At 32.6% G+C, this 22,355-nt stretch overlaps 1 protein-coding gene across 2 annotated transcripts; it reads right to left on the bottom strand.

Moving 5' to 3' along the window:
• Positions 1 to 11,182: 11,182 nt before the first annotated feature.
• On the bottom strand, positions 11,183 to 22,060 carry LOC111056168. 2 transcript variants are annotated; one of them, XM_039424033.1, is made up of 8 exons: positions 22,017 to 22,060; positions 19,308 to 19,400; positions 17,263 to 17,544; positions 15,957 to 16,443; positions 14,270 to 14,369; positions 13,496 to 13,597; positions 12,222 to 12,377; positions 11,183 to 11,425 (listed from the first exon to the last, which is right to left on the bottom strand). In XM_039424033.1, exons 3-8 carry the CDS (start codon positions 17,540 to 17,542, stop codon positions 11,369 to 11,371), a joined length of 1,182 nt encoding a protein of 393 aa, XP_039279967.1. In that variant the 5' UTR covers positions 17,543 to 17,544; positions 19,308 to 19,400; positions 22,017 to 22,060; the 3' UTR covers positions 11,183 to 11,368. The 2 variants fall into 2 exon arrangements, with proteins under 2 accessions (XP_039279967.1, XP_039279968.1); XM_039424034.1 differs by lacking the exons at positions 19,308 to 19,400; positions 22,017 to 22,060 and having other exon boundaries at positions 17,263 to 17,827.
• Positions 22,061 to 22,355: the final 295 nt, after the last annotated feature.

Genomic DNA, 22,355 nt, shown 5'->3' with positions numbered 1-22,355 from the left:
ATATCCCACCAAATTTTCTACATGAATACAGTGTAAGTTGTATTATAATAGCTACAGTACATACATACTGTATAGTACAGTACCTGTTCATTTTTACTGTATCATTTATATGATAATAGAAAGCTTTATTAAAAACAGCCATAACTTCCTTGTTTTCGGATATTTTCAAAAATGGGACTTACACTTTAAAGAATTTTGGGTTCGCTGAATCCAAATCTGAAATCAGAATTTTTCCATCTTCATTTTCAAGAAAGATAGATTTTGAGAAAAAGTGATGACCAGAGAGATGTAGAATCACCATGTGAAAGTGGCGATATGTCCGCTAGTATCTCGATCCAAACAGGTTTCTGCTCGCCTGGAGGGGAAAAGACATGACAAAATGAGGTTTCTGGCTCGGGATCACCATGTGAAAGACATGATTGGACTCAATGTACTTCGACAAAAAATGTGAACACTGTTCAGTTGCACGTCTCCTATCATGTGAAAGAGGCCAAACAATGACATGCAGGCCTCAAGCACAGAGGAAAGAAACAGTACTTATGCTTATTCCGTGCCTCAAGCCTCAAGAATACTGCCAGCAGTTGTTTTGCTGGGGTGAGTGAGTGGTGTGAACTGGTTTGATGGAGAGAGAAGTGTAGGATGCCAATGACTCCCCACTACTTGCCCCTACAACAGCACTAATCCAGCTCAGACAGAAATTGTCATTTGCATATACAAGTGCTTTCTACTGGTATATGTTGATACTGCACATTAGGCAAAACAATAACCGGTAAGAATGTTCTCTCTGATTCCTTCTACTTTGTGGAGCAGCGTAGAGCTGACAAAAGGACAAAACAAAAACTATATAGGTGCAGGAGTGCATAACATTATTTGCGAGTTTCAATTTGTCTAGTATAAGAACATAACCTAAAAGTCTCTGTTCAATTCGGCTTCAATTAGGGCCGGTTTCCAAGTTCGGGATTTAGCTAGGTCCTAGACTTTAAACAGCTGGAGACAGAAAATTGGCTTTCCAAAACGGGGCGTAATCGCACATTTTATTCAACTTTTATTTGAATTTAGTTCACACAGCTCACATAATTCTTTTCAGAATTAAATTCTCTACAATTTTTATTGCAAAAAATTATTTGTTTACTGGTCATTAAAGAAAGTTATTGGGCATCAAATGTAGAAGTCTATGTTTTTCTACTTAGATTTTTGCATATTTCAACTTTTTTCTCAAGAACTACTCACACTACAGCTTCCAGACTAGTTTTATTCAATTTTTCAGATATTTTTCCATACGAATCCAGCATAAGTTTTTCAAAAACTAGTCCCCAAACAATTCAGCATCAGTATATTTCACCAGAGGAACTGAATTCCAGGCTAAATCTTCCACTCTGTATAGCTCGCTAATGAAGTGTTTATGGATATATGTTTATATGAACTTTTCTTCTTATTTTTACCTCTACTATCACGTATTAAAATATTTTACCATAATTATGAATCACTCTGTATAACGCTTTCCGGAATTTAGCGTGAGAAAACCAGAAGACATCTAGGCGCCCAGATGAGCTGTTATAAGTTCTTTGCATCCTATTTAATAGTGCATAAAAATTGCATTCAATGAGGCATGCAATTTATAGTCTACACAGCCTGCTGCTAATTTTTCACCAAGTTACATTGAGATATTGAATTGCATGCGTCATGGCATGCAATTTATAGTCAACTCGACAGCTGATTTATGATGAATAATTCTATAGTCTGATTCTCACTCTAATATTGACGTAAGAAGGAGGCTCCTTTTTCCTTTTATATTATCCTTGAATGCAAATTTTCCAAAAACCTTGTATATACTTCGACACACAATTTAAAAAGCAACATACCTGTCAAATTTTATGAAAATCTATTACTGCATTTTGCCGTAAATGCGCAACATATAAACATTCAAACATTTAAACATTTGAACATTTAAACATTAAGAGAAATGCCAAACCGTCGACTTGAATCTTAGACCTCACTTCGCTTGGTCAATTATCTAGAAATTTTATCAAAATGATCGATTTTTTGACATGACATGCTTTATCACTGTAAATTAGAGTATATTCTTGATTTGGAAAAAAATCAGAATAAAGTTTTAAGGTATCTTTATTTTAAAAAGTTCAACGCATTCTGTCCAATAGCTTTTTCAACAGACAATCTAAGGTTGATATTTAATGTTCAAAGATTGGAGGAAAGGAGATCTGTCGGTTCCCTCTTGCTATTATATAATACCCTAAACAATCAAGTATTCATGCCAGAATTTATAAATATGTTGCAACTTCATGTCCCGTTTAATAGACCAAGACCAAATATTCTGTTTCACATGCCATTCATCAGAACGACTCATCATTACAATTCTAGCATTTATACAGAACTTTACGTTTGTACAAAAGAATAAGCCACTGCATTGATCCGTTTGCTGGCCTTTAAGAGATCCTGTGAACTAGCATATCGCTCTATAGCTGACTCATGATTGATAAATAATTATACTTAACTCTCTCATTTCTTTATTTTCTCTCTTCTAAAGTCCTATTTTTCCTCTATTCTCTATTAACTCAATTTTATTTTTATTTCATTCTTCTTCATTTTCTATTATCATTAGTTTATTTTTTTAATTTGGCCTCATGTCGCCTCTTCTTATCATATTAATATTCAAAAATTGTGTTTACTATTTTTTTTTTTTTTCATTCTTATTTTGCATCAAATATTATGTATCTGAGCTAGTTGATGTCAATAAGGCTCTTCATGAATATATTCTGTGAGCTTTTGTATGTAAATGAATGAATAAATAAATAAATAAATAAATAAATAAATAATAAATAAATAAATAAATAAATAAATAAATAAATAAATAAATAAATAAATAAATAATAAATAAATAAATAAATAAATAAATAAATAAATAAATAAATAAATAAATAAATAAAGGCTAACGTTACTAATTACGGCACATTTGTAGCCCCACTATTTTTGAAGATATCAACTCAATTTTGAGTCAATATCTTCAAAAATAGCTGAGATACAATTGTGCCGTGATTAATCACATATACCAAATAAATAAATAAATAAAACGGCGCGCTGAGCTTTGCTCGTTATTTATTTCTTGATAAACAGAATACAATTCTTCAAAATGATTAGGGAAGGACAAACAGGCACAGCCCAAAATTGTTCCTTCCCCGAATTTCGATTTATACACTATAAATGGTCCAAAAAGCAGGTTATGTTTCATACACTTGAATTCAGATCCAATTTTGAGTCAAAATATTTAAAAACAGAAAAGTTCTAATTTAGATTATTTACAAAGAAAATAGAATAACAAAATAACACTCACCAATCACTTAAAACTGTAAAATAATGATTAACTTTGAATATTTTGATTTATTTATTTATAATACTCTCTTGCAGTCTCTTGATTTCAAACTACCGTCTTAATTATGTTTTCTTATCGATTGGCCAGATCACACAACAGTTTTCCAATTCACACCCTGAATATATTCAATAGGCTCCCATTGTGTCTCCGTGAATTGGAAGATAAACAATTTAAAAATGTGCTTCGAGATAAACTCCTCAAACGTCTACTCTATTCTTTGAGTTAAGAGGAGATCAGTCGTTTTATTTGTCTCTTTGACATGCAATAGTTTGTGTTTTTTAATTTCTTTTGACGAAATCTATCCAGTGTAAATACTGGTCATGGATGGAAAGAGAATTGAATTATTGTGTACCATTATTTATCTGTTCCGAAGATAATATTTTTATCAGATATTTTGTGTTACTGTTCCCCAATATTTATATTTGTCAAATATTTGTTTAAATGTCATTTTCAACTTAAACAGCTGATAACCTTCGGGCAAATTTTCAAGTAAACAATTAGCCAGGATACCTTGAGATGGGGGAGGGGGTGGCGTTTGCCAATTTCGCCCTGGGCGGCAAAGTCCCTAGGGCCGTGCCAGAAGATAGCCATCACAAAATAGGAAACAGGCATTTAAGAAAATAAGAGTGTAGACAATTATAAGAAGACTATTGGTATAAGAATATGCTGAAGGTTATTATAGAGATGACATTTTTTCACACTATAATTTCAAAATTCTAAACTCAACTAACTTAAAACTCAATTCATAAATTAATAAAAACAGAGCAGACGACGCAAACACAAGCGGTGCCCCCTACTTGCATATTTAGCGCTTCCGTGAGCTATAAAAACAAAGTAAGGCTACAAAAGTGAATCAGCTGATGAAAAATCTTTAAAATATGTGAGAATTTGCTTCAGAGTTCAGGAGCATAAGTTAAGAGTATAAGGTAAAGCTTATTCATATAAAAATGAGCAAATGCTTTTGCTTCTACCTCTTGCTCATGAGCAAAACCTTATGCTCCATGCTCTTGCTCATGAGCATTTGCTCTGGTTTTATTCATATGGGCCATGTGTACGTTCTGTGTACAGTAAATTGTTCCAGTTCCAATCGTAAATTGTTCCATCACGTGACTATAGTGAGGTCCACGTTATAATGACAATGTAGGATTGACAATACTGTTGCTGTCCTTTTCTATCATACAACAAATCAGATAGCACTATCTCTCTCTAGCTTTGCAATGTTGTCTGTTTGCCAGAATATTTTATTTTTACTTTTGACAGTGACTGTACAAAAGTAAACAAACAATTCTCAGCCGCCATTTTTTTCTTCATTCTATTAAAATACTTTGCTAGGTACTCAAGTCTTATAATTGATTTAAATATTTAAAATGTATTTTCAAAACAATGAAATAATTTTTAGACACTACTGTATGAGAAACACAAATTATAATACCTGAAATGACATTTTAAAAGTTGATAAATAACCATCCTAGACTTCATCCATGCTTCAGTTAGCCTACATGTATAAGTTGGACCTACTCCTACCGGTATAATAATATTGAATGGTTATTTCAGAATTATTTCCATTGAAATTATACTTATTTTAAATAGGATTTCTATTTTTCTATTATTTTTAAAAGAAATTGGAATAAAATACCTACAAAATAACTTAATTTCTGTTGTTTTGAAATTCAGATTGGTGTATCACAGCTTTTCAAATTAGCCGCCATTCCAGGTTTGTATAAAAATAAAAATCTGATCTCAGTTATGGAAGCAAATTTTTTATTCAAATTATAATAGTTATTTGTGCAACTAGTGCACTAAGTGGTACTTTGCTGCACCGAAAGAAACGTTTACGCACGAGCCATAGGCGAGTATTGCACATTAAATTTTTCCTACTGTTACCATAGAATGTGAAAAGTCAGTAATAGACGGTGAACATGTCCTATACCAAATAAAATGTTTGTGCAAATCTTTAGTATTTTTAATGCTGATAATAAATATTGCAAGCATTCCACAACAGAATTATTCCAAATTCAGTCTAAATGACAATAGAATTAATATTATAAAGTTATATGAGATTCAATTATAATAATACTTCATCTACAAGAAGTCATCAGCAAGAGTAGAAATGGCCATATCACTTGTCTGGATATGTTTTTGAGCCATCAATGAGCCTCACAAACGTTATACTTCACCCATGACTGACAGTTTAATATTCTCCTATCCGAAAACTCAAAAGTTTTGCAGCAAAACTTTGCTTATACTTATACTGTGCCCATTAATTTGTTTTATTGATTAATTTGTCTATGCGATCAAAGCTGTAAGCTTATGGTTTTATTTTTCTATTGATGTAAATAAATAAGTTAATATGTCTAGGACTGATCAAGGATTAGGCTAGTGATCAGCCCTCAGGACATACTTAAGTCTAACCTGACCATTCTATGAAATTGTCATGTGTACTATTTATTCCAGTTCTAAAAAATATCCTCAAGTTTGAGTCTGAATGATATATTAGACACAATTAGTGTAAAAATATAGTTTCAGCTTGTTTTTTCTTGTAAATACTTTGGCCAAGCGACCAGTAGCAGCATGAAACGTATAATTAAGATTAATTATACTGCATTATTTAAAACGTTATTGAATTATATTATATAGACATTACATTTACCTAAAATGCTGAACTTCAATCATTCAAGTCACTGTTGAGTAAACCGGATGTAAATCCAGTGTTTTTGATTATGGTATTCAATAACATCTATTCTGTATTCTGTTTCTAATTCATCAACGGCATTCATTGAAGTTGTTCTACGAAAATGTGAGTAGAGATGTTTCGGGGAGTTGAAGAACTGAATAACTTTTTTTGAAGTGTAAATATTTATGTTTCAAACCTGTAGTGAGGTCCACGTTATAATGGCAGTGGATTAAGATAGAAGAATAGCGATGCCGATTCTCTGCATTAATTAATTATATTTCCACACTGTCAAAAACATAAATGGCATCATTGTTAACCTAGAAAAGGATAGTAACACCGGCTTTGTCGAATGATAGACAAGGATTGCAAAACCAAAGTTGATCAAATACTGTCATTATAACGTGGACCTCACTATACAATAATCGACCAATGAGAGCTCAGATAGTTGGAACTGTACCAGGTCGGACAATTCACCACGCTTCGACTGTGGGGCAGGATTTTGGAACTGGAACTGGTTTCTGGTACAGAATCTGTTAAAACTCTTCCCAGGGAACGCGGAACTTTTTACCTGGTAAATTGTGAATCGGACAATTTACCACATTCCATGTACACAGAACGGGCCCATTGTTTGGTCACGTACGTTTTTAAGAATTATTTTATTTGCAGTTTTTATAAAAATGTAGGTGGACGAAAAATGTTGTGTATATCACGAGTGAAAATTTTTTTTTCTCCCTCAGGAAAATTGTTGCCCTTGGCTTCGCCTCAGGCTTCAAATTTTTCCTTCAGGTAGAAAAAACAGTAGCCTACTTCTCACTCAAGATATACAAATAACTGTTCCTCCCTCAGTGAAATTGTAGCCCTCGGCTTCGCCTTGGGCATCAATTTAAGCTCTCCCCTCAGGGAGAAAAAGCTGTATTTTCACTCTAGATTATACAAATAACTATTAATATCACCAACATATTGACATTTTATGCCAATAAATTTTAAAAGCAAAACCCTAACCCACTATAAACTATCTTCCACCACAGGTTTCATTTATTTTTGTTTTATGTTTTTACTTATATAGTTCTACTAATAGCCGTCAGGCTCGCTTCGCTCGCCATATCTGTCTAGCCAGGGGGCTCCGCCCCCTGGACCCCCGACTAGATCGTCCAAGAATGAGATCAGCAGGCTCGCTATCCAGACGGGGATCCAGACTAAACGTCTGGCTAAACGGATATGGCGAGTGAAGCGAGCCTGACGGCTAGTAATATAATATTCCCAGGAATAGCTCTGATTGAAGTAGCAGTGCCCAATAAATTTTTCCGCGATGAATGCATTTCAATCTTCAACTTGGTGCCAACCTAACAAAGTCAACTCAACTTAATGCCAACCTGAGAAAAGTATTAACTTATTTACCAGTTAACAACTGTTTCGAAGAGGTACTCTCTCTAGATTATAGTTCTATATTAACATATGGTGTGGACATTTTTCAATTATAATTTTAAGATATTGGAATAAGAAGAATATACATGCTAAAGGACGAACTTTAAACCCTTAAAAACCACCCTAAGAGTTAAAATATCGCCAAAAGATTTCTTAGTGCGCCTCTAAAGGGCCAACTGAACATACCTACCAAATTTGAACGTTTTTGGTCCGGTAGATTTTTAGTTCTGAGAGTGAGTGAGTGAGTGAGTGAGTCAGTCAGTCAGTCAGTGAGTGAGTGAGTGAGTGCCATTTCGCTTTTATATATATAGATGAACTACAGTTTTACTGTAGGCATAGTGAGGGTCTTTAAAGCACGAGTTAGATGTGAGTATCGTGAACATCTCACAAGTGTTTTATAGACCAAAAAACCTACCCGGCACTTTCCATTGTGCTATTGTTTTTATCTCAAATTTATGCTTTATAACTTTAATCAAACACACTTTTTACAGCCTTTTTCCCTTACAAGAAAAAATATGTACAATAGAATATATTTTAACAATATTAAATTGCTATTTGGGCATCTATAGTGACATAAATGCAATGAATGAAATTATAAAATTGACTTGCTATTTTCAAAACCACCAATTTATTTAGACAATTCAAAATACCACTTTTGATTGTTACACCATTATTAATCTCTTGTAAACTCCAGATACTTATGAAAAACTCAGAAGGTTAGAGAATTGTAACATTTTTTCAATGAAAAGGCGGGGTTTTTATTTATTTATTTATTTATTAGAACAGTCACAAACACGATATTTGGAAAGAGAAACAGCCAAAACTTCTTCAATTCCTTGATTTTGGCACATAAATAGTTTAAAATTTCTGTTTTCACCAAAGATTAACACTCAGAGAATACGTATTCGAGATATGACTGATGAATTTTGATTTCGAATGGTTGATAAGAGCCGGAAATAACACTAAACAATCCGAAAGTTTCAATTATATTGAAATAAACTTGAAAATGTTGAGCAGAAAAATTAAAACTACTATCACTGCAACTATCAGCTAGCAGTTTTGTCATCCAAAATGGCACAGCAAAAAGAGACGACAAATTTCTTGAGATAGTCCAGTGAATCACACAACGTTAAATTTTTCTCCACCTACATATATAATTTTTTTAACAAGCTTAAGAGCTTCAAGCAATAATTTCAAAACTGACGTTTTTCCAGTTCTAATAAAAAATGTGCCTATTGATCCACTGAAACCTTCACCTGACTTGAAAATGATATCAATTAATTTGAATCTCATAGGTAGGTACTTTCTAAAGAATTTAAACTTCAATTTCAAGAACATCTTTTAAATAGTCTTTATCGATTCATCTTGTCTCAACTCATATACCGTATTTAGTTCTTGAAATTTTCCACTTCATATAGGCTATTCGCATCAATAAATTTTATCTCTGAGATTTAGTTGAAAAATTATTTATATCGCAGCCATTCTGCAGAGCATGGAGATTGAAATGTAGGCCTATATATGCTTTCAAGCTGTATGGGAACGGGGATTATATAGGTAGGCCTACTCATTTCATGATTCGATACCCTCAATTGACAATTAATGTATATGAATGATTGTTTAATCCTTTAAAGAGTTTAAAATGCTTAATTGATGCATATTCATCTTATTAGAAAAAAATACTTTTTAAGAATGTACCAGTAACTTATTATTTGTTTTCTGACTATGCAAAGTTTTGGATGGGACATTGATTTTCTGATTTTTCAATTATCATCAATCAATTCATCAATGCATAAAAATAGTGTTACCATAGAAATTCAGTGTAAAGCCCAAAGAATGAAATACCGCTGCTATGGTTGTCTGCATATTTTTTTCTGTGTAATGTATAGGCCTCTAGTATGTTATATTAAATCGAGCCATGCTTATTGCTGTGAACATAAACTCGAATTAACTATAAGCGTATTCGTCTTGGGTAAACGAATGAACATAACTAGATTAAAAAAATAGATTCTATCATAAATAAATCTTACTCACGTTGTAATTGTGTCATAGAGCTGTATTTGTACTGATGATAAAATGCCACATTATCATACATGGTAGCTTTAGAAGATATTTTGTCTGTCATTTTGCTATATGGATTGAACAATAACTTGTTTTTGAACAAAAATAATGGAAAAACGAATCAAAAACTGAGAAAACTCAAGAAAATAAAGAGTTGAACATTCTCACACATATAACCAAGAACTTGACACACGCGACAAGGCAGTGCTCGATTCCGAGCTAATTGAAGAGAACAACACTGCTTTTACAAAAATAAAATTCAGCACTATCGTTTGAATACTCTATTCTTCGTTTGCACGTCGAAGCTACTGCACTATAATATATTGCTTTATAATGCTTGTAATAATGAAATGCACCCGCATTCACAACAAATTAAAATGCCTGTTTCTCAGTTTCAAGGAAGAATATTAATAACACTTGAAGAGTAGTGATCGGCCAGCAAGTGTTTAATCTTGTTGTGAGCACAGATGATAACAAAGCTGTCTTTCTCATAATAAAGTGAGACGTTATTTTCGGAATTAAAGTTCATTTTTTATCATTCTGCAACAGAGCAGTACCGTATCAGTCACTACTCTTCTTGAGAGTTTAATCATGGGCTGACACGTTATCAGAGATTGATTACCGTATAACTAACTACCTAAAAATGATGTTTTAAATAACCATTCCCAAGATCATCAACTGTTATCAGAATCAAGTGCGACTCTTCCTATTATAATGATGAATATTATCTGTTCTGTGAAACATTTATACATGTATTAATAGAAAATTATGGTACTTGTAGAGGATATTCTCACAGCTCCCATATATGTGACATTCTCTTCACCAAATATTATAAAAAATCAAAGTCATATTCTTCCATTAACTTTGTTAGTTTCCATCTATGAGTACATTATATACAATATAGTAAAAATATAATTAAATAACAACTATCAATAGACGAATATTTTATTAAGCGTAGGGTTGCATCCTGACGTAGACAAGAAAAGAAAATCTAGCAACAGATGAATATATAATCAATAGAAGGCAAACGCAAAAAAAAACAAATTCAAAAGCTTCAACAAAATAAGCTATGATATTTTGGAAGAATCTTTTGTTTTATTGTTGACTAGAGCATTAGGGGAGATTACATCTACAAAACATATATGAGTAAAGATAATATCGATAGTATGAAAATTACACGTTAAAAAATGTACTCTGAAGTTTTGTAATTCTAAAATTCTTTTAAAAAGGAAATTATGATGTAGATCACGGTATGAGAGTTACCTGTACTGACAAGCCTTCAACAAGATAATTTATGATCTCAAAATTATAAAAGCGCAGCGCACAGCCCCGCACACATACATCGATTTTTGTTCATACGGTATTTTGCTGTCCTTATAAATTCTATTAGATTAGACAGATGATTTCAAATAGATGATGATTGTCAAGTTTCGTTTAATCTGATAGAATTCATAAGGACGGCAAAATATCGTACGAACAAAAATCGATGTGTGTGTGCGAGGCTTACCACAGTAGGCCAACCGGTGACGGGTTCAAAAAATGGGCATCCGTTACCCGCCATAATAGCTTGATCAAAGAAAGTTTTATTTAGAAAGTCGAAGAATTATAAAAAAAATGCATGCAATAGGGTACCATAATGAATTTATTATGATAGTATAGTAGTCTATGTAACATAATATAACATCAACAGCTATAAAAGTAATGTAACAGAATTCAGTTTCAATATAAAGTATGTTATTATTAATCCAGTAAATCAAGATACAGCAGTGCTACCGAAACGTGACTTCTCTGAAGCGGAGAAAAATTATTTCAATCATCCATTATTATTGTCTGTTAAGGGTTCTCATCACATTAAAAAATGTGTAGGAAGCGTTCAAAACCTAAAAGGAAAACAAAATCGAATTAAATTCAAAAACCATTATCATTACAGTATTATTGATGGGATTAAAGAAGTAAAGAAAAAACACCACTTATATAACGCGCTAACTCCAGCGTGATTATATCTTTATTGAGTTTTGTTTGGTATCGAATACCGTACCCCTTTATAAAAATTAAACTTTATTTACATGAGTGTGTCTTGACTGTCATAATATCAGAGACGGTAAGAGAAATCAAATTCAAATTAGAAAACCCAGGTAACTTTCAAGCATTTATTATATTATAGTTCCAAATTTTGTACGGTATTAAAAATTGTCCAAATATCCACTAGGATACAGAGTTTATTCAGAGAGTAGAAGAAATGATTACGATTGAATTTTATAATTGCACATCTAGTTTTCACACCTAGAATCTCGTTTTCATATTATACAACTATTCCCCATTAAAAAGAAATTGAAATTTACAATAAAACAACGTAGGTGTGCCAAAGTAGATGTTGAATAGGGCCCACCTTATATCTATAGTAAGTGCTATTGGGAATCCATGATTTTTAGAATTATTTTACATGTCGATTACCGGTTTATTGTATTATTAGGATTCTCTTCAATTACATAATATTTTTGATTTACCTACAATTTTAAAATCATAGGTATAAGTTCTATTCCATTATTGGATCTACCAACTAGTATCGCTCATAATATATACGGTAGGCCTACCAAAACCACAATAAAATATTGATGGAGAATTTTTGAAAATATTCCAAACTATCCTTGTATCCAGAATAAGATAAGAACTTACTGATTTGAATGTGGAGAGGTTGAGAATGTAAAGACCAAAAGGTTTGACTTTCAGCTCGGGCGTCGCCCTGGTTAGCATAAAGAGAATGGTGCGACGAAACCAGAATGGCTTACCAGGCCACGGACATTGTGCTAGCGAATCTCTCAACAGTATGTTCTGCACATCCAATAACAAGGCATTCATTTATTTAAATATGCACAAAATATACACATCTCACATCTGCACATTATTTAATCGATTTTAAAATAGTGGATCTAGTGGACGGATGCATATTATATAGTTCAAAGAAATCACACTTTTTGTTAGAGTATTCTTTAATAATATAATCAATTGCCCATTATTTTTCCTATTGGCATTAATCCATTCCAGAACAGAACTCACAAATTAAATTAATTTTACTCAAATAATTACAGGAAATATAGAAAACTCAATTCAACGAACGAAATTTCAACCAAACAACAAAAAATTAACAACAGAAATTTTACGATTGTCACAATGGAGTATAATAGAGTAATAGAAGCAGGCTATTGTAAACCTTCAAACAAAAGAATAAAATTTGCGATACAGTAGACTCAAGCTGTGCCTATGTCGTATATGAAGCAGAACATCACCTATAAAATACCTACCCACGAGATGTAAACTGAGCTTGAATAGGTTGTGTTTTGGGCCACTCTTTACTTATAATAGATTCAATTTATAGGTATATTTTTTACTCAATGAAAAATCCAATATTCTTAAAATATTCCTGTTTGAAGGTTTACAAAATAGCCTGCTTCATTACTCTATTCTACTTCATTGTAACGATCGTAAATCGCAGGCACTGTAACATGAATAATACCGTGTAGCTCTCTGAAGAGTGAAGACACTCTTGTTCATGTTCATGTGTCCTGTGTGCCTTCATGCGCAGGAACTGAAGCCTTTCTTTCTCATGAATGCGTCATTTCTGCTCTTCTGGGGCGAAATAGAAATAAGCCATTGTTCACACGGTAGGCTCCACACATTTGGAGAATGTGCGAACACTCCAATAAGAAATCAAAGCAGGGTCTATCCCTACAATATAGTCAAGTATTAGTCCTAGACTCCTAGACAGTGAGAGCATTTTAGCTGTCATGATCCAATGGCAATAAAGAGTCTTGAGAAAAGCTCCATTGCTCTTTGTAATAATTGGGGGAAAAGTACCAAAACACAGACATTTATGAATTAGTACAATGGATCTTTGGAAAAAATATTACTTACGGAATATTTTTTTGAAATAAAAGTTCATCAAAACTTACTTCATTGATGATTCTTTGTCCTCCATCACAGTAAAGATATATGATAAAAACTATGAAACAAAAGTTGGCGAGTGAAACTATTTGTAAGCCAATGCTGTCACTCTGCAAGAAACAAAATCGTACTTATTATTTCAAGTGCATTGATTATAATAGAATATTTACTACAATAAAATAGGGAATACTCTTTTCCAAGATCGAGTCCATGCCATTTGCCACATATCTATAGTACAACCTACCTATAGCAAACTTTTGATAGTAGTAAGTAGGCTAATTTTAACAATTCAACAGTACCTAGTAATAGCTAAGCCGATGAGTTGACTAATAATGATATGAATGTGATGATCTTGTAATTTTTGAAGAAGCATCATACAGTACGGCACCTACCTAATTACAGACTATACGGTACCTACCTCAATCTACCCGTATACGGTATATATGGTACAAATTCTTGTCTGTATCATTTAAAAATTATTGATAACTGAATGAGGAGCTTTTCTTTGAGATTTATTATAATCGACGAAATAGACTGGTAAAGCAATATATTGTAATGAAATATTATTTTGAATAGATTTCCTTTCTTGATAGTATTGGAATTTTTTATCAATTGATTATTTTTTCAGTTTATGTACTACCTATATCATAATAAAAATATCCCACTTGATTTTAGGTAGGTGGGATTCAAATACAATTAATAGTTTAAAAAGAGAATTATAGGTACTCATCACAAGAGATTACCACTTTTTATACCAACTGAAGAATAAAAATTTTACTGACCTCAACAGTCATGTATAGATATAGACAAATCTGTATGCCAATGCACTGGTTGCTTATTGTTACAGAGAAGTTACAGTTTCGATTTATAAGTTCCACAGTTCTGAAAAACATTACAGCATACACATGGATTAAACATAGGAATTAGCTCTAATCAGAATATAAAACAAAACAAATGAATAACAATTTTTTTCGATTAAAATATTTTATTTGATAAAAATAATCTAATACTTAATATAAACAAATAGTAAAAACAACTAACTTTAGTTGGGATAATATATCTCATTTATTATTTTTCATAAACCAATTTTAGTTTATCAATCCAATTTCATAAAACTACAACTTTTCGACCTTATTACCCTCACACAAAAGGTAACAGTTTGAATAATAAGAGAACATCTAAATAGTAGTTATAAAAACAATTTACTAACTCATTTAGTATAGGGCATGAGAAACTATCCTCAGAGAATCCTCTTTTCCCCCCTTAACTTGAAAAATGTATCTATTCTCCTCTTTTAGACCTCTTTATAATTCGCAATAATGATTACCGTATCTATGGAATTGAAATTCCTCTTATTTTTTTAGAGTTTGGTGAGTAAGAAAAGGAAATATGATTCAGATACCACTAAACAGAAGCTTTAGTATAAATAAAGACGACTACAAAAAATATTATTTCTAGAATTTATAATTCCATATAGACATTGAACTCTCCATATCTTACAAAAAAATTGATTTTCACTCTTACCAAATTAATTATACTCGCATCTAAATTCAAATCAATTCGCCTATAGGCTTTTCAACTCTCTATCCTTCTTAACACCGTATTAAACTATAATTGAGAAGCAGATGGTTACTGTAATCAATTTGATACCATTAAATTAATGTATGCTATGATACCAATGCTATAATATCTATGCTATAATACCAATGCTATAATATCTATGCTATTTAATCTATCTAATGTATATGCTGTAATTACATTGAGATATTTCCGTAGACAGGAAATGAAGTGCGAGAAAGAGTTCATGACAACCAGTACCTGCAAATTCTGTGAAGGTGAAAAGCCACATAATAAGCGGGCAATGAAAATTCCCATTAGAAGATATTCTATATCCTTTAAATAAAATAATATTTTGCTAATTCATTTCATCCTTCCCCATATCTCTCATTTATCTCTTATTTGTGCTATATTTTTATTCTTCAGAAAAACAGAAATTCATAAATGCACTGTAATTTAAGAAATGTATTAGGATGAATGTATAAAGAAGCTTAATTCATGTGAAATAGCTTTGAATAAAGAAATGAGGGTGTACTCCAACGAGACTTGATAGTACTGTACAGGATACAGCTCTGTATCTTTTCTAAATAGGTAACTCCCTTTATGAAACACTCTGACGTATAATATTTGGTAAAAGTGAAAAGTAGTACCTATTATATTCCGAAAACCTATAAGTAGTATACTGCAGGTTTGAAATTATAATTGTCTCATTACGGATGATGCCCTCAAGAGCTTTCAGCTTGTGCTTGGGCAATTGGAGGTGCGTGAGTGATTTTACGAGATGATCAAACGTTCATGCCTACAGCGGGATTCGAACCCTCGACCAGGTAGTGCTAGCAGACTAAAGGGTGCAACGCCTTAGTCGTCCCGGCTATCCTGGCCAATACGAAGCATGATATAGATGACAGCTACCTGCAAATCTTCTGATGATGCGCGACCACATGAGCCACGAACACGGGGTCCGGGTTGACAGGGGCGGCCGCGCTGGCAACCGCCAGGCACAGCATCTTCAATTCGTAGCAGACGCGATGTGCGGCCAGGTTCACACTAGTGAACAGACAGTAAGTGTTGAGCAGGCCACTCACGTAGAACACCACGTGCAACACATAGAACACCACGTACACGTGCCACGTGTTCCAAGCGGCCGGCAGAGACAACTCGAGCGGCAAGTGTATGTCCCAGGGACGTTGCGGCCAGGTAGCACGTCTCACTAGGCCGAGTAGCAGAGGCGCCGCACTCAGGTTGCCCACTATGATTTTCAGCGAAAACGAGAGGTTGGAATGGATTCTCTGCCGCTCCTCCTGGTACATCTTGGTCAGTCGCAGCCTTTCCTTTACTGCCTCGCTCTCTGACCACTCAGCATCGCTCGTTTCGCTTTGCCCAACTTCGTACAGTTCAGCTAAAATGAAAATTGAATCAGCTTATTTGAATTTCCAAGTTTTTGCTCTGTCGATCTCCCCCTTTCCACTTCCAGAACTCATTTCTATAGTATTCAGACCCTTTCCTACTAAAATTATGTAATAGGAAGGATGTTTTGTACGTATTCTTTCTTAAGAATGAGCGAGTACTGTTCAAGCTCTGTCAATATATAATGTAAAGTACTTGCATTGTATGTATTTAACAAACAATATCATATTATATAGGTAGTAACTTATAATTATTTTGAATTGCAATTAATTCACCTTTTCTCTAAGTTTATCAATTGATAAGTCTCCAGCTCCAGGTCATACTTCGTAGACTCATTATATATACTTAGCTATATTGTAATAAGTGTTTACATATTAGCCTTCTAATGATATAGCATAAATTTTTATCTGCATAAATAAAGAAATCTAACCCAATCGCTATAATAGAAATAAAAATGAAAAAATTCAATACCCTTTTTTGAAAGCTGTTTACTCACAACATGCTCCGCGCCGGCTATGATGCCATTATCAAGTTGAGGGTGAACAATTTTAAAAAAAGGGTAGGCTCACTGAAATGTATATTTCTATTCAAGAGTAGCCCTATCAAAAAAAGACTATCGCTATATACATGCAATTCACAATTATTAATGCAGCAGTAGTCCTACAAATGTACACACTTCAATTTATCATATTTATTAGTATAGCAGTAAATATTTATACACTTCACTTTCTCATATTAGTGTAGCAGTAAATATATGTATAAAAACACCACTTATTACGGTACTATAAAAGAAATAAATTATCTCGATTACCTTTAGGAAGGTCCTCATTGATTATGTCTACCAGGACTTGTATTTTCTCTGAGAAGAACGCATACTCGGCCGAGAACAGGTAGACGGTGATGATGACATTGAGGTCCTTGATGGCGAGGAAGCGGGTGCTCTTCTGCTCCCAGAACTCAACCACTGCCAATCCGGTGGTAACGGTGAGCAGTGCCGTTAGCACCGTAATCAGCAGAATCGGCATGTACCCAATCGGCCCGTTGCCGTTCATTATTCGTAGAATATTTTTCACACCACTCATCACTTCCATCTCTACATCAGAGTAGTGGAAAAATCGATTTTAAAAAATGTATATTTCCACAAAAATTACAAAGATGCACAGAAATTACAAATAATTTAAATAATGTAAAAACGTGCAGATTCGGGTGAAACGGTTCAGAAGAAAATATTTTAGTAATTTGAGAGTTAACGTGAAAACACTATAATCATAGATTATGGTGAGTCGTTAAGGACACATTTTGTAGTGAATGCAAAATATAGTTCATATTTTAAACCACAAACGCATCATAAGGATCTCTATGCAGAAGGATAATTCATAGTTTTGTGTACTAATTTTTGAGACAAATTTTACTCTACAATATTATTAAATATTGTACTTCTTATTCAGAAGTGAATGCTCAAGTTTCATAATTTTTGTACTCGGCAATCTATTGATTATTTGTTCAAGTTCATATTTATTACAATGACGACAAAGCCTATATTCTACTAACTTGATTTGAATATAATATGGCGAATAAAAATTATATATTCTTTTCTAAGTGAATTTGAATAGTGAATACCATGGATTACAAAGTATATTAAAGTACTGTAGGCTGATGCTTTAATTGTAATACAGGCCATAGTCCTAAATCAATTCTACAATATATTGAGTAAATATCAAATAGAATAATTATAGATGTGTTCAACTATGATTGAGTGATAGGTGGTGAAAATACTAACTACTGCTACTTTGGATAAATTTCAACATATTTTATACTTTCGAGGACATGTTCTAGTGAATTAAGTTATTTTGTGAATTAATAGTATAATTAACTGAATATTTATCATTAAAACGTTTCAGTGATGAATATCATCCAATAATTTACTGTGGAAAATGAAAAGTACCTAGGTAGTAATAAAGATGGTAAAGAGAACCAGTACCGTACCATATATTCATCACTTCGCCTTTTTTCCACTCAATCGGATAATTTCCATATTCTTCATTGTGAATCTTGCTAATTGATTGCTTTCACATAACTTATCCTGTGAGGCTCATATTATGACAAATGATGGCACATAGAAATGATGGATTGGAAAATTAATAATCTATTCAACTCTTAGAAATTATTTTTGTCAATTGAGTTTTAATTAAATGACTTTTTGCTATTGGAAAAATCACTTTTTGCTATGAGTTTTAATCAATCAACCCAATATGCAAGAGACTAATTTTATCTGATTAATTGTTTGATATTGTATTTAAGTGGATACACAATAATATAAAAAGATCACAAAATGCAAGATTTTGAAAAAAGTAAATGGTTATTGAATATCGATCTGTTTGCTTACCTTTAAAATGCAAAATTTGCTTGAATTGTAAAGAATTGAATTACCTAGAGTGTTTATCATGAAATCAACTATCTATCATTTATGATAATACAATAATTTTGATAAGCTGGAATCAATAAATATTTTGTGTATATTAGTTTATTTTTGATTCAACTTGGACATTTAGCTTTATAGATTTTCAAATACTTATCAACAAGAGTAGCTTATTTTGAGCTTAGAATCATCTACGTGATGATCCCTTTTGAAATGCTTGACATGACGAGTCAGTTCGCGGTAAAATATCCACACCTCTATATAAAGGAAAAATAATGAAATGCGCAGAACACTTTTGTACCTCATGATTTTTTCATAGAGGACTCTCTTCCTTGCAATTATTTTCTTGCAAAAATAGACTCAACCAGAGAATTACTTCATGAAGGTATGGAAATATATTTCCAAAGCTATCATTTAGATACTTAATCATCACTTACTTTCACTGTGGGTGCAGCTTCAGGAAAAAGCAATTACTCTGGAAGAATAAGATATTAGACTTATTCCTGTCCCCATTATTATCATACTCATCCCTGTAAATGATGTACAATAATTACAGTTCGTAAAATAATGTCAAACAGCAAAAACATGATGCGGTCAAGATCTCTACAGCAATTATTTTTCACCTGAATAGAACATGAATTATCTCAAAAGTACAATTATTGCTTGATTGTTCTGTCTTTGAACGTTTGCATGTTTGAGCGTGACTATACTGGAATTCGTACATGCATACCAATATATATATTATTTAGAATTTTAGCAGGTGTGCTCTAAGAGATATTTGCTGAGATTACTGTACAGTAAGTCAGTCTGTTGTCATTTGTATCAAGTTTCTCACACTTTGTGGAACAGTGATTTATCTGCAAGAGATCCAAACAGAGAAGGCTTCTCAGGTTGATTCTACGTAAAAGGCTCCTCTCGTTGGTTTTTGTGGCATTTAATGACCGATAAAGTTAAACACTTTTTTGTGCCGCCGGTCCACTGACTCTCTGTTTGAACAATACTATCTCACAAACACTGAGGATTCCGAGAACTTCTCTTCTAGAAATTGCTTTTAAGGTTGACAAGAGGCAAGATTCCATGGTACATAACCCTACAATAAATTATTTTCTAAAAGAGAAATCAGAAGAATATTAGAGGTTGTCCAATGTGTCATATTGGAGAAAATGTCCTGTGCCTGACCTTTTTAAAAGATGATAAAGAAGATAATTTTGAATAAAATTTTTGAATTTAGAAATAGGCAGACACATCTAGAAAATACCTGAGTCTATACCTAATTCATGCAGGTGAACGGGCTAGAGTCAAGAAAACTTCAATTAATCTTGCCATGCCTGATTTAATAGGTTTATTCTATAGAATAACACTACAATTTGAAATAATTGAAAAATACAAACAGCTTCAATAAACATTGGCAACTAAAAGCGAACAACAGAAACAACAATTTCATGTTACTTTGTTGACATTCTTCATCTGATTTGGGGGCGCATTACTATCCTTCGTTTAGATAGCAATAAGTCACAAAACCAAACAATATCAGTCATAAAATAACAAATTAATTTCAACATGAAATTACTCAAGAAAGAAAACCCCGTTGAACCCAAATTTCGTCGATAGTAACTCATATAACCCATTTCATAATAACTTTGAATCCCCACTTTTGATTGACATTCTCGAATGAACCTTTGTTTCACTACACTGCACTTTCGTTGGTCTGTACGTTGCTTTATCGTCGGGGTTACAGTACCTTGTTTTTGGCGGTGAACTTTTACCGGTTGAATTTGGCTTGACGGCGACGTCCTCTTACGTCCCTAGACCTGTTGTCTGAACGGGTGTCTTGAAGCGGTGTTACATAAAATTGCGGAACCAAAGTGGTGGTAGTACATGAAGTTGGTTTGGGGACACACATAAACCGCTGTAAATAAATGTATTACAGCATTAATTTCTAACTCTTCCTACAATTCATCAAAAGCTAAAACAGGAGTTTATTCTGTTATTTAATTTAGATTTTATCTTGACGTTCTGATTTCATTCTCAAAATTTAACAGATTGAATTAAAACGAATTTACTAGCCAGAGTGTCATTAATATACAATGCAGCATTTATGAAAACACCCGTAATAAATTAATATAATGCTTTTAGAAAATGAATACTTCATTAATTATGATGTTAACTTTTATATAAATTGATATAATACTCTTAGAAAAGGAATAATTCAGATTGAAATGATGCCAACTTATATGATATTTTTCGTTTGCTTTGCGAAATCAAATATAATTTTTCATATAGTAGCTCGACTAGTATTGTTGGAAACTTGTGCGCTAGCCAACATTTATTTTATTTATTATTTATGAACTATAGGACGCAATCCAAGTGTAAACAACGGGCATTCGCCCAAAACTGCTCAGAACCTTAATTTAAAATGAACAGTCCAGAATTTATGATTTGATTTACCTACAAATACAAGTCCAAAAACGAGTATCAACTAGAATTATGAATTTATCACAAAACAAAATAAGACACTTTAATCCATTGTAAATGAATAAATAAATAACACAATAAAAGAAAAAATATTGAAAATTTCACTTTAAGGTAAAAATAATGTTTGCCCTATAAGATTCATCTTGTAGATAGTTTTTACCTTTAATTAAATAAAATTAGTAGACACATAGAAAATAATTTAAATTGTATTAAAATTTGAACATTCATTAATATTAATTTCATGAAAAGAAAAACTTTCTTCTTCGTCTATTAAGATTTCTATCATAAAAATTTACTAAATCATTCGAAAGCCTTAATTACATAAGAAAACAGAGTCTGAAAAATATAAAATTATAAAATGTCATAAACTCAATATGAACATAATCTTAAAATTTTCATTCCAATTTAAAGGCTATCTTCCTGACTTTCAGCAATACTCTACGATAATATATCTCCAGAAACAATAACTCAAATGTAACGTAACTGAAAACTTTCTATACTTCTTTAGAAAAAAAATTTATAATTATCTTCCATCACTAATAAAATCAAAAGGATTATTCTCAATCAATATTATTAACTTGAAAAATAACAGGCTTTGTTAATACAATACTCTTATGGAAGTTTCAATCAATTAAATTCCCTAAATTATATTTTAACCTTATTTTACGTACCTTAGCGGTTATTTGAAGAAACAATTATTCGTACACGATGAAGAAACACAATTAAACTTTTCAGGACATGGCACTACTAGAAAATTTAAACTTTAATAAAAATAAAACTAGCTCCTACATTAACTAATGATATAAACTTGTAAACCTGCCCAAAAAGGGCGAAACATAATGACTACATCTTTACTCTCGTAGTGCTCCTAGCAAAGTGTCCTCCGAAACGTAATCTGGTCTCGCGGCTGGGGAATTCCCCCACTACTGTATTTAGAAACAGGTCTCCTATTGGGCGAAGGGAATCAATTTGACTAATCGTCGCGTGGCTTCTAGAGCCTTTGGACCAAT

This window comes from Nilaparvata lugens, chromosome 3, assembly GCF_014356525.2.
Source record: "Nilaparvata lugens isolate BPH chromosome 3, ASM1435652v1, whole genome shotgun sequence".
In the NCBI taxonomy this organism is placed as follows: Eukaryota; Metazoa; Arthropoda; class Insecta; order Hemiptera; family Delphacidae; genus Nilaparvata; species Nilaparvata lugens.
This window is presented reverse-complemented; position numbering and strand designations above follow the sequence as displayed.

Coding starts and splice junctions, on each gene's coding strand:
- LOC111056168 (XM_039424033.1), bottom strand. CDS start 17,542: ATGGAAGTGATGAGTGGTGTGAAAAATATTCTACGAATAATGAACGGC. Junction 12,378..13,495: donor GACAAAGAATCATCAATGAA/GTAAGTTTTGAT, acceptor TTGGATGTGCAG/AACATACTGTTGAGAGATTC. Junction 11,426..12,221: donor ACCTCTCCACATTCAAATCA/GTAAGTTCTTAT, acceptor TTTTCCTTTTAG/GTTTTGAACGCTTCCTACAC.